The 13249-nt window shown below is 47.6% G+C and overlaps 1 protein-coding gene across 3 annotated transcripts in view; it reads left to right on the top strand.

Moving 5' to 3' along the window:
- Positions 1-13249, top strand: part of LOC149364564 (calmodulin-like) — a 66202-nt gene that overhangs the window by 49841 nt on the left and 3112 nt on the right. For all 3 annotated transcript variants that reach the window (XM_089574528.1, XM_089574530.1, XM_089574529.1), the window contains 2 exons: positions 10520-10663; positions 11373-11615. In XM_089574528.1, coding sequence (XP_089430654.1) covers positions 10520-10663; positions 11373-11615 — 387 coding nt within the window. The remainder of the gene's footprint in view (positions 1-10519; positions 10664-11372; positions 11616-13249) is intronic.

The raw sequence follows: 13249 nt of genomic DNA, 5'->3' as shown, positions 1-13249 counted from the left end.
AGTATTGCTCGTGCAGAGCAACCTGAGTTTCACAAGCCCCACCTATGGCTGTGTTTGAAACAGCCGCCTACCAGTGCAGTGCGCCGTTAGAGGTATGATGATTCGCCGCGATATGTGAGAGTTACACATTTTGCGTAGTAGTGTAGTCGGGTCGCAGGACCCGGACACGCAACTTCGCTGTGTGAACCGGGGTGCCAGTGCCATGGCCCTACGTGGCCTGGACACAAGCGCGTAATGTGAGGGCTGTGCGGTGGCCCTGAGACCTTGCACGGTCCACACTCGCTTGCGTAATAAAGTTTTCCATCCATCATCATGTAGTCGGCATTGGAAAATAATCAGAACTGAGAGAGATTGGGGAGTGAAAGACAGTGAACTCGGCAATGGAATTGAATCAGAGCTGGAATAGATTGGCGAGTGCAGAAGCATGCTATCGCCCTCCCTCAGCATGAATTCAATTGATCGCCCCTACTTTTTGTTTTCTTTCGTCGAGTTCGACGATTACTTCTCTACGACTACTCAACTAATGGAAGCTGTACGCACCTTTTATAGTTCCGGGAATAATCATATGAGCATGGATAGAAGGCCTTCTCCACTGTAACATCTTGTACTGAGTAATTAGGGCGACCTGCATATCATACCATGTACGCCTCGTTCGATTATTAATTTTCGCAGTTGCCACCAAAGTGCGCGAAAGGGTACACATTTGTTGAATCCACGGAAGCAAACCCACTAGAGTAGACAGGGCTCTCCGAGACAAGGGCCGAGTTTTTCGCCGAAGGCCTAAAGTGGCCCGCGAAAAAGAAGGGGGAAGGGGTTGGGAAGCGTTCTTAGAACCTGCGCGTCTGGGTGGAAGGGACTTTTATTTTAACAAGCCGAAGCGCGACCCAGTTACGGCAGAACCCTTTTAGATATTAAGAGAACAAAAAAAAAACACTTCAGACGTGAAACTTACTCAGCTGATGTTTACCAAAGCTTGTGCTGCTCGCGCAAATCCTGTCTGGTGTGTTATATGCATATGTTGAACGACTAACAAGTACTTTATTCTGGTAACGGGTATAATTTTTCGCCGCATAAATTAAAACATAGACAACAAAATAAAAGACCACATATTCGCATTAGATGAGCGTACACTGTGGATTGACCACGTTGTAAGAATGCATTAGCAGTTTTCAGTTCCTTCCGCGATTCCTGTTGGGGTAGACATCCACTTCGTAGAAAGTAAGATTCTCAGTAATACGTGTGACAGTGCAGATGGAGTTAAGAGAGAGCAAACACTTATAAAGCGTCAATTTCGACGCTTCCCAGGCCACCCTTACTTGGGGTTAGTAGTATCGCTCTTTAAAGCGCCTAAATTATATTTAACACACGCACCTTCGCAAGTTGTCTTGTGGACATAGGAGTGCTGTAGTGGAGGATCCCGAGATTCGTTTAGAGCGTCTGCAGTCTTTAAAAACAGAAAAAAAAAATGGTGCGGTGGAATTAAGCTCTCGACACCTTTGACGGGGCAAGACAGTCCTAATAACAATAACAACCTTTATATTTTTAGTCCGCTGCTGAAGGTTATTATCAGCATATCACTTGCAGTATACGGTACGGAAACATCTCACCAGGATCCAAACCCAAAGACACTTCGTCAGATTGTAGACCTGCTGCCAGCAGTGCAGCGTGAACTCAGTGCCTCCTCAGAGGCAGTGTTAACTGTTCGATTCGATCGATGGAAACACTTTAAAAGAAAGATTTTGCTAGATATCAGAAGAATGGACCATTACCATCAATATTTTCATGAGTATCTTATAATTCTCTAATTTTTAAAATTTTTCTCAAGAATGATGGACATGAATACCTGTCGGAGAACACCACAAAAGAAACGTTTGTCCAGTATTCAACGTAATCCGGTTGATGATGATGATGGCAGTAGACGCCATTTACCCAGAGGAACTCTCCATCCAGCTACCAGTGTCTAATTCGCGTTAGTATCACAGAACTGGGGTGCTCATCTCCTTTCCCATAAACCTTGAGGACATTTCAATTCCCCATAGCTGACACCGCCATCACGTCAGCTGTGACACAAGCTATGTGGACAAAAGGGCTCATTAATGATGTAACCAGAGGACACGATAGGACGCTCTTATTTACAAAAAAAAAAAAAAAAATTAGACGGACGACAATACGGCGACGTACGCACTTGGAGCGTCCTTGAAACAACCTTAGAAGGCAAGCGGTTGCCGCTTCCAGTTAAGCCAATTTAGCTCCCATAGTGCCACTGCGCCTCTAAAATTAGCACTGACTGCAGGCAATCAAAAATTCAGTATCTAAAAAAAAGCACAAAACACATGACGGTGGATGCGTATGTAGATATATTCTCTCCGAAAAACGCCACGAGGTTCAAACTTATTATTTATGACCTCAGTAATTAATCGCCCTGTCCCTATCATTAATCAAGCGATTCTGCGGAAGACGCCTCAAGCATTCTGCGCCCCCTTTCCCCCTCCAACCCCCCGCGTTCCACTCTTCATCGCTCGTTCTCTGGTTCTCTCGTGTTTTAGAAAAAAAAAAAAAAAACTCGCGCATGACAATTATCTGAAGAGCGCATCGATGCTTCCGCGGGCGCCTCCAAGGAAAACGCGTGCATTATGAATGAGACCGCCACGGTCTGCCGGGCCATGCCATACTGCAGCGCGCCAAGCGGCGTCCAGCCTAACTACGAACAAAGAGTGGCCGGTAGCGCACCAGGCGCGCACGCGTCAGCACGATTGGCGAGAACGCTCCGACGCGACCCACATAGCCGCGGATACGAGGTCATCCTCTTGAATCATTGAAGAGCCGGCGTGCAAAGGTTATTGGCGAGCGTTCGAAAAACAAGTTTCGTGTTTATTTACTCATTTATTTATTTCAATAAATACATTCGTTATTAAGTTGATTTTGTTACTTGCTTATTTACCAAAGTTTGTTTGTTTGTTTGTTTGTTTGTTTGTTTGTTTGTTTGTTTGTTTGTTTGTTTGTTTGTTTGTTTGTTTGTTTTTGAGCTTGCCATTCACCCGTTTCGTGCTTTCGGGCTGTCCGAGATTTTCCGACCCTTTTCCTTCCTTTTCTAGCCCTTCCCCGCACCCCGTCGACCCGTTGCAGATTTCTCGCGACGCGGAGACGTCCAAAACATATCCCGTCGGAGTGCATATCGCTGATGACGTCCGCGAAGAGAGAAATAAGAAACGTAAGAAGACTATCGGATTGGATGGCCACGCATTTCGCCTCAGCTTTAATGTCCCGAGAAATATACGACTGAGCTATAAACGCCGTCACGCGTATTTCAAGCTAGAGTCGCGAAATCTTATCCGGAGAGCTCTGAAGGAGTTCAGAAATGAAAACAAAAAAAAAAAACAGCGCGCAGTGGCCAAAACGCTTGTCGCATGGAAAACGCAGTCAAAGCAAAGAATCAAGTCGCAATTTCGAGCTTTCTTGGAAGGGAGATATGTCGGGGGGAAAAAAAAGTGAATGCTTTTTCAAGTTTCTCGAGAAAACGATACTAGAGTTAAAAACAGTTAGAGCTAAGGACGGACGGTTAGGCGCCAGGAAAAATTGAATCCAAAAGTTCCTCTGAATTTCGCAGCTCGAGCGCATAATGCGTCGAGAAAACACCGTGCGCTGATTTTCGTGGCATGGGCTGCCACTTCTGCTGAAACATTGAGCAATTCTCAACAAGCGTGGAATGTTTCTGACGCCTGAATGGTCGCTTCTGTTCTGTAAATGACATGTTTGTTGTTTTTTTTTTGCGAGCTCAGATTTCCGCAGTTTCGTTCACATTGCTTAATTTTCTGAATAATTCGCAGGCGATAAATTTCGCAAGAAACCGAAACGAATTTCACGAAACGACAAGCTTTTAAGCTCACCACCGATGGCGTAAATTAATTTCTGGTCCCAGCTTAAGTCCTTGGATAAGCTTTTGAAAAATAAGAAGAAAAATATAGCGACAGCCTCTCTGCTGCCTGTGGACGGCCGCCTTGTTTTCATAAAACGATTCTCTGATGCGTGCATATATCTTGGAAATGCCTTATTTGTATGCGTATTGCAAGAATAACAGGCAAAGATGACTTACATTTGCCTTTTAAGATAAGCATAAACCCTTGCTTTCACCCCTGTTTTGTAATGTTAATCACGTAGACAGCCTCTACATCCATTCCTGGCACATTTAGACTGCTTGTGTATACGGAGCATTCTTTGTGTTATAAGGCCAATTCTTCGCTGAATTCAGATATACGCGAGCTACAAGACATTAAAGGAAATCATGAAACTTGAGTCGTCCCCAGAAAGCGTCAGCAATGGGGCGATGAGAGAAGCTCAGACTTGTAAAAGTTCCAGTGCTCCTCCCCGGACCATGAGGGATAATATCGTTGAGGTCTGCGCGCAAGGATATCATAGGAGGCAATAACAGACATGCTCCTAACACACAACAATGGGCTGTTTACAGTTCTCTAGACCACTATTCTATAATTGGTTGGCAGCTGCGAGTCAGGTGCCATTAATCGCAATCACACTTTACCAACGCGATGACGCTAGCGCAACGCGCACAGCGTTGTATTCGGATAAACCAGGAGACAAAGGGGTGACCATTTAACACTGTCATATCGCCGCTGCCGGATACCGCGTACCAACTAGAGCGAGGAGTCAGTTTTATATCGTCTCCTCTTAGCCCCTTTCCCTCATGGTACTCTTGGAAACATCAGCCCAATCAAAAGGAGAAAAAAGAAAGTATTCCGAGACTTTCCTTCCTCTTCGATGACAAAACAAAATGGCGCTTATAGGTGTGACATTCCTACACATGCGCCACCCCTATACCGCCCCTACCACCCGGCTCTCGCTATGGAAGACACAGGACAACAGAATCCTGAAAGACATCGATCACGCAACCATAGATGGCGCATTCTGATTGGCCAGCTCGTGAACTCTGGAACGCTCCACTCTTATTGGTCAGAAAGGGATCTCGCGTACCCACAGCGCTGACGTCACTGAGTTTCCTGCTTCGACATACTGATGTGCTATTTACACTGCTACTACGATGACCACCATGACGATGCCGTACACCCCGTGATTACACCTCGCTGATAGCGCTTAGCACGTCATTTATATACTCATGATTCATATAGCTTTGTTTTCAACTGCTTGAGACTATTGCCTCATTGGTTCTGTTTATGCGCAGCTATCCTCACGTACGCCTGAAATGTCTTCTTTTGCTTTTGTGTAACTCTTTGTGCATTTCACCCGTGTTTGTTCCATGACGCATAGTTGCCTTGTACCTTTACGAATTTTTGTGAACGGCGATACGTTGTTATCTGAACTCACTTGTTTTTGCCTATTTTGCTGCACTTTTACTAAGCTTTTTATTTCAAACCTATTTTACACAAAGTTCTGTATTTGACCCCCCTTACATAATGGCTCTCCGGAGGCCTGTAAGGTATGTGTAAATAAATAAATAGGCGCAAAAAGTACACTTGGCCACACTCACAGACCGGTTCGCATTCTCCACACTGAGCACATCGCATCGAGTCCAAACACTTCAGAGGTATCTTCCCGCTTCCCTCGTGCCTCCTGCTATGAGCTGAAAAAATGCACGACGTAGGTTGTATATAATCCGGCGTCCTTGAGGAAAGACTCGGGAAGCGACTTACGATAGTTTGCGCACACGCAGGTGCAAAGACGTAAATAACGGGGGGCCAAAAGCAAAAGCGCCAAACCGCAGATTGTTTACAGAGGACGCCCGCCAACCGACATTTCCTCCTCACGTGAATCCCCGGTCCCGATGGCTCATTTCAGCTGCCATGGCATGCAGGATCGCGTCCTCAAATGCGCTGCACATTTCAGCAGCGAAATAAACCGCAAGAATAGCTTAGTTAGTTCGTTCGTTCTTTTAAATTAGTACTCAATTTCACCGACACGTGCAATGTGAGAAATACTGGTTGGCAGGCAACCCAATTGTGGCCGTTATCATCCACTCTGTCTCTGTCCCTGCCGTTGTGCACATCTTTCTCGTTCATGCATCCTTGGCTTTCGCGGGTCCGCTCAGGGGGCCCAGGTGTTTATAATTGCGACTACGTCCGCGCTTGAAGCCGCTAATCGCTCTCTCCCTTCCTTCCTTCATCTCGTGGCTCTCGCATCTCGTACTTCACAGCCTGCGACGTCATCACCAGGTAGAAAAAGTCTTCTCTGTCATTTATGCACATTTTTACTTTCAATCCTTCCTCGTCTTCTGGCCGGGGCTGCTTGGAATCTCCGGGGGGGATCTTTCTGGCCGGGGCCTTGGGCTTGGCTAGATACTACAACCCGCACTTCTCTTGCTTCCCTTGGAAGGGGTCCCATTCTCGGCCGACCTCCTCACCCTCTTCCTTCTCCTACTTTCTCCCACCCCCTTTCACTAAAGGAGCTTCGAGTAACGCAGGCTTACCCCAAGCATGCCTCCACTTCCACAACAAACATTCCGAGCGAGTATGCCGCGGGGTTGGTGTTTTGTTCGTAGTACTTCTGTGTAAAAGGCAAAGCATGCTTTACAGGACGCGGTAACAGCAACGTTTAGAGTAATGTTTACGACGGTCGCTGGCTGCCGCCCTCAGCAATTTCTTTTTCTTTTAATATGTGGAATACTTTTTTGCACGAAGCAGTGCGAAAATAATAAAGAACAGCAATTACACTAGGCAGAAGGTCAATGTCCTCCTGCCCTCCATCAGCCCTACAGAAGGCAGCGAATGGTATTGTTTGTAATCCTCAGCCTTGATGTGACAGGCGGTTACTTCCAGCGGGCAAACTAGTGAATCTAGAAAATAGTCGCTACAAAAGCCGCAAAGCAAGCCATCACGAGATGAGCGCGCTGTTTTCATCTGAGATTAACCTCGAACTATTTAGTGCACTTACTTTGGCTTTGCTTCAAAATGAATGCTTTACTGTGAAATAAGAAGACTGACTGTGCGAGATCCACAACTTGGCTCAAACTATAACATACTCACTGGATGTCGACGTGCTGCCTGACCTATAAATGGTTGCAGCAGGTTTATACCGCGTTGCAGCAGTGTACTGCACAACAAGGTACCTCTGCAATATTCTTTTTTTTTTTTTGTTCTCGTTCTCTTCAGTCGACATGTTCTCTGTCAAAAGTGGTAAACTATGGGCAGACATTTCAACCTAACGTCAAATTGCCGCTTTACTGATATTGACAGTCATCGACCACAAACACGTGTTTGTGGTCACATTCACGTGTTTAAGTGAGAATTACTGACAACCGAACCGGAAGTAGAAAGGCGTCAAAGTCAAAACGAGATGGTAGAACTTGCAGCCAGAACAGAAAAACAGGAAAGGTAAACCAACCGTCCCAGGCAGCAGCACGTTTTCTTCATTTTTTTTTTCTACCCCCTTGGGACTTGAACGCGCCAATTCCTACATATCGTATTCGCACTTGCAGTGAGTTTGAATCGGTTCCTCAATATTCTCTTCCTCGAGCTCTTTTCATCCGTTCATTCTATTATCCTACTTCGTCATAGTTTCACAGATAGAGAAAGATAGATTTTTTTTTATCGGCAGGAATAGCGGAGGGGTTAGCTTTCGTCTCATACATTGCTCGAAGATATGGTCGCCTCTAATGCGGCATTCACCGACGCATGCAGGTCCGTTCCGGTGTCCACACAAATACAACTGAGTTAGTACACGCACTTCACCAGCCGCTCTAAGAACGCGGCCAGGGTCACCTCCCCAAGCACCATCGCCTTATTTCAGCGAGGACACTTCAAACCAAGTTCCTGAGCTCCGTCTAGTCTAAATTCACCCTTTACTTATTTTCTTTTTTTTACCGATCTATTAGATGTCCTTCTACAATCAATGCTTCGGCTGGATGAATCCATTAGTCTAACTTAGATCAGCTCCCGGGCAGCGGTCTCTGCTGTAGGTTCTCGTTGTCGTTCCCCAAAAACTCGTGAACCCAATTACACGCTCCCTCCTTTAGAACAAAGGTAACATGCACAGAGAAGAATTTTGAAAAGAATTCCAGAGCCAGCAAACCAATCATGTGTGCCCACAGCCATTCTTTCAGAAAGTCTTCAGGCCACCGTCTTTTCAACTGAGGTTAGGAGCAAGTCATAATAATACTACTAATAACAACGACAACTGGGTAATGAGGAGAGGAAAGGCGCAGTAACTACCTCACTCAGTTTCCTGAACAGCCGAACAGCGCTGTTAGGAGAGAGGCGAAGGAGGCAATGAAAGGAGGCAGAGAGAAAGAAAGAGGCACCGTAGTTTGTGAGGACTCGGGATTAATTTCGACTACATATATGGTGCACTAAAGCTCCGAAGTGGAAAGGAGGAAAGTTCCCTTCGTTCTCCAGATATATGCGGCTCAAAGAAAAAAAGCTAGCTATCCGAGCGGCAATGTATGCAAGATCTAGAAGCAACTCCGGTATTCTGAAAACTCTCGAAGAAATGAAAAAGAGGTTAGCAATGCGTCGGCGTCCGGCAAAGCGGCCGAGTAGAGCGCGTGTGGCGGTCAGCACGGCTGCAGCGAGCAGGAACTCGAACAACGCCTCCGCCGCCGCCGCCGTTGCTGCAGCGCACTGCTGACGCCGCCGCTGTCGCACGCAAGACCGATTTAGCTCGCATGAGGGGCTCCATTACGGCCCAGCGACGCCGACCGTGCGGCGCTGTGCCGCTGAGGCGACGCCGAGGAAGAAGGCGCGCGAGCGAGCACAGGGGCCACGCATTGTCCTGTCCCCACCAGGAGGCCTGTTCGACAGCTGCGCGGCCCGTGCCCCCCTTCCCCAAAACAAAATCCCCCTTTTCGCCGGGCGACAACGCCGACGCGTGGGCGGCCGTTCCACGGAGGCGAAGGATCGCGATCGACGGCTGAGCGGGATATACAGCGCAAAGCGCGCGCTCCGTGGCTATCGCGAGACCGAGAGAGTGAGAGAAGCCCTTTAAGAAAAAAACTGAGAATTTAGCCGGCGTGTAAAGATCCCTGGCATGCTACTCTGCGTGGGGAACGGAATTTGAGAGATAAAGGCAGAAGGAGAACGGTGCAGAAAAGGCACAATAAAAGAAAAAAGGGAAGAAGACAAGAAGACAAAATGCGGCCATTACCCAAGAATTGGCCCAGTATTGGAAACGTATTGGCAAAGGCCGGTTCCTACAAAGGACCAGAGTTAAGTCATCCATTTGCAATGTTGGGCCGATTGCATGTGCTACTTGGGTAAATGCGTACTAAGGTGCACCGCCGTTTAATAATGTTACGTATCAAATGATGAAGTGCATAGTCCGATATAAGAACTATAACAAAGTTCCCTGCGTGAAGAATGTATGAGGATATCGCTGTTGGCGGGCGATGGCTGCAGTGTTGTTTTATTGTCCCGGCTAATCATTTGTACATAGGGACGGTTTCTAAAGGTGGAACCTGGTTTGAGGCAGTCGATCCCTTCTGCGTTAAATAAGCATAGATATCGATGTTTTCATTCCGGATTTTTTCTGTCTAATGATGCGTAAGCTATTTGTCTACGGCAGCTAAATAACGACGACAAAATTCATTACAGGTAACGAGAGGCGTGAAAGAACTGAGATACTGTGAAGCCCAGGCCCCCTCCCACGTAATATCGAAACAAATCCACATTAGGTGCCCCAGAACCATTGTTTTCAGTTTTAGGTAAACTGCCCAAGATTATCTCTAACCAAGGTTTATCTGCAAGCTCAGCTTTTCGGAGCCATCTAAGGCTTCACCTCAAAAGTACAAGGACGCCCACAAAACTAGGTAGACTATATCTATTACAAGCTACTATGAAACAAAATAACTAGGGTATCCCGGAAAACGAGCGGTTGAAGCATGGCGGAGGTAAAGCATAGAGAAGTGATGATGCTGACCTCCGCCATGCTGGAAGAGTCAGTCGTTGCTGCCCCCCCCCCCCCCCCCCCAACCGCCCCCTTTCGGAAATCTGGTGTTTGTTGAAGCGAAGCCTACAGCCTACGCGAGGAGCCTGTCCCCTTTACCGCCACCCTCCGGATGCATACCCAGCAGACACCCTGCCCCGTCTCACCCACCCACCCACCCTACTATCCACCCACTATTCTCGACCCACCATCCCATCTTAACCCGCGCCCACCATCACCCTCCAGAGGCGCCATCTATCACCCACCCACCAACCCGGCTATATCCTCCAAAATCGCCACCCACCACTAACCCACCTACCCACGTCCTCTACAAGGCCTTCATCCACTAGAATCCCACGCAGCAGCGGAACGAAAAAACAAAAAGCGACAGCGGAATCGAATCGAACACGCAGTGGGCAAGCCAGCTGCCCTCGAAAAACACCACCCTCAGCTTCGCTCTCCAGAAATATTCGGTCGCATGTGCAAAAGCTCGACTTGGAGTAAAACCACTCAGTAGGGTAAAACCATCAAAGTAATCTCGAGCCTGCTTTTGCAGATTTGTCGCATCAGATGTCTGATAGACCCGTTTTTTTTTTTGTTTTTTTTTTTCATTTTCCACATGCGCCCTTCGCAGAGTTCAAGGAGGCCTTCATGCTGTTCGACAAGGACTCGGATGGGCGCATCACGTCGTCCGAGCTGGGCATCGTCATGCGCTCCCTGGGGCAGAGGCCGACCGAGACCGAGCTGCGGAACATGGTCACGCTCGTGGACACGGACGGTGAGCCATCCTAAACTGGCGGTCGCTGGCCCCGAGTCTCATATGCAAGACGTGAGCGTCCATAGCACCTTCGTTATAGAACTTGCATGCGGCCGAATTTCCCTGGGGTGTGCACTCAATATGCCAGCGCGGGTACGTATACTCAGGGGTATCTATTTACTATTTACTTTAAACTCATTTCGCATGTTTCCTACTTAAGTTCACTTTCCTCTCTCTTCTGAGTAAAGGGTCACTCTTATTAGCAATAAACTCGCGTAGGCCAAATGATGTGATAGGTGAGGTTAGAGTTACGTGTCTAAATGCGTAGTGTCCAACAAACCGAATATGAAGAGTACCACGAAAGCTGCAGCACTCCCGATACGCGAGACCCGTTCCTATATATAGCTGGCAACAACCGCATTTTGAATCGGGAAGCAAGCGCAGCAAACCTCGTGAAAATAAACGCCCTAGGGGTAAAAGCAATAAATGTATTTTTAAAAAAGGTAAAACTACGTTGCGAAGTTCTCAGGACGAACTGGCGGGCTAGTTCGTTACACATCTCAAAAATTTTAACGAGCGCACGAGAATGAAACGAGGACTGAAAGAAGACACACACCACAAAGCGCCGTTTGTGGTGTGTGTCTTCTTTCAGTCCTCGTATCATTCTCGTGCGCTCGTTAAAATTTTTGCGAAGTTCTCGTTACAGCTAAGGGAACTGTGACGCTCGCAGGGAACGGGACGATCGAGTTCAACGAGTTCCTGTTCATGATGTCGAAGAAGATGAAGGAGACGGACAGCGAGGAGGAGCTTCGCGAGGCGTTCCGCGTGTTCGACAAGAACGGCGACGGCTTCATCTCGGCCTCGGAGCTGCGGCACGTCATGACCAACCTGGGAGAGAAGCTCACCGACGAAGAGGTCGAGGACATGATCCGCGAGGCAGACCTTGACGGAGACGGTCTCGTCAACTACGACGGTACGTCTTGCTGTGCCCTTAGTGGCTGCGATGTTCTGCTGCTGTTATGGCGTTCTGCTACTGGTAAACGGTTGCATTCTCCCGTTGCCCAGTGCAGAAACAGCCATCGTCGCAGCATCACAGCCACTCTCTGGCATCCAATGCCGGGCCGTTCGGTAACTCATCCTCGTTTTGACAATGGCCATTGTTACTGTTTCGTAAGCGGCAGAACAACGAGGAAAAGCGATGTTGACAATTATAAATATAGCTGTAGGCAAGAGAACGTCAGTACAGTAATTGAAACGATCACATGCATTCAAGTGCAGGGACAACCGTCGCGCTGCAGAAACAAAAAGCTCTTTTTCTGGAGTAATGTTTCTCTGGACGCAATTTTGAATTCTTAAGAACCCTTCTTGAGCTTTGCTCCAGGCAAATGCCCAATTCTTCGCCGCGAAGAGCGTGCAGCGATCCAGAGATTAGTGTACACCAACAGACGATACAGTTTTGCATGCACAGGACGCAGCAGGTGCAGGTCTTAGTCCCTGATCACGGGTGTCACCAGCCTTAAGAAACTGGGTCACTAATACAATGTATCTTCTGCATACTGCTGCATACGAATCGCACCTCGGCAGTGCCCTGAGCATAATTGCGTAGCAGGTAATAGAATGGATAATCCATCGAGGAGACGCTAATGTGGAGGCTAAATTGGAATCTGGAATATGAAGTTAGTGCAACGCAACTATTGAGGCGATTCTTGTACCTAGTGTGTTGTCCTTTGAAACCTCAGATATGGAGTGAGGAAGCTCATCACTGTCCCAACTGTCCGAATATAAATCAGTGCAGATACCGATCACATTCTGTGCGACTGTAACGCTGCAATCAGCCCCTCCTTTTCGCTCACTAAAGCCTAATCCCTCCCCCTTTCTTCTTAACACACCCTCCCTCTCCCTCCCGGAGTGCATGAGCCCTAGCAACTAAAAAAGTTATCATTTTCACTAGGCCATATAACTGGCCTCTAATCATGCTAGCGATTAAGCAACACAAGGGAAGTTTCGCCAAAACAGCGCCGTAGCTAACGCACAAACATGAAAATATTTCGGGATGTGGATTTGCGGGGGAAAAAAAATTCTGCGTTGTCCGTCAGCCAGTCAGCTGATATATTCGTTCGAGCAGGAGAAGCACGCTCATGTCCCTTCATTCTTCTATATTTATCATTGATCTGCTTTGCCTGACAGCGCAGAAATATTCTTCTGCCAGCGAACCCGCACCCCGTAAAATTTTGTCCACGACTGCGCGTGTTCGGTCCACAAGATGTGCGTTCAAAGACCCATTTTTCCCAAGCATTTCACCCAGGTATGGCGTCAAGGGGTGGCGAGAGATGGTGGCAGGGACCTCTAAGGTTTTTGGCCAGATCAAGCATTTGCTGAGCGCTTCCTTCAGACTAAGATGAATTTTGACAACGCAGCCTTTATTAGGCGCCCTTGACGGTCCGTATGTGAAGCTATCGCCACTGAATTTTGTTTTTATTTTGTATTTACGAGCACCAATGTGACAGAGGCATCACGCCTACCCAAAGTTTAATTTGCCGCCACATTATGAAGGTCCTGTCGGCGTCCCCGACTTCACCCCAGAGAAGCCGAGCACCAGGCCAGGGG

This window comes from Amblyomma mixtum, chromosome 2 (genome assembly GCF_055824585.1).
Source record: "Amblyomma mixtum isolate Tamu chromosome 2, ASM5582458v1, whole genome shotgun sequence".
NCBI classification, from domain to species: Eukaryota; Metazoa; Arthropoda; class Arachnida; order Ixodida; family Ixodidae; genus Amblyomma; species Amblyomma mixtum.
This window is presented reverse-complemented; position numbering and strand designations above follow the sequence as displayed.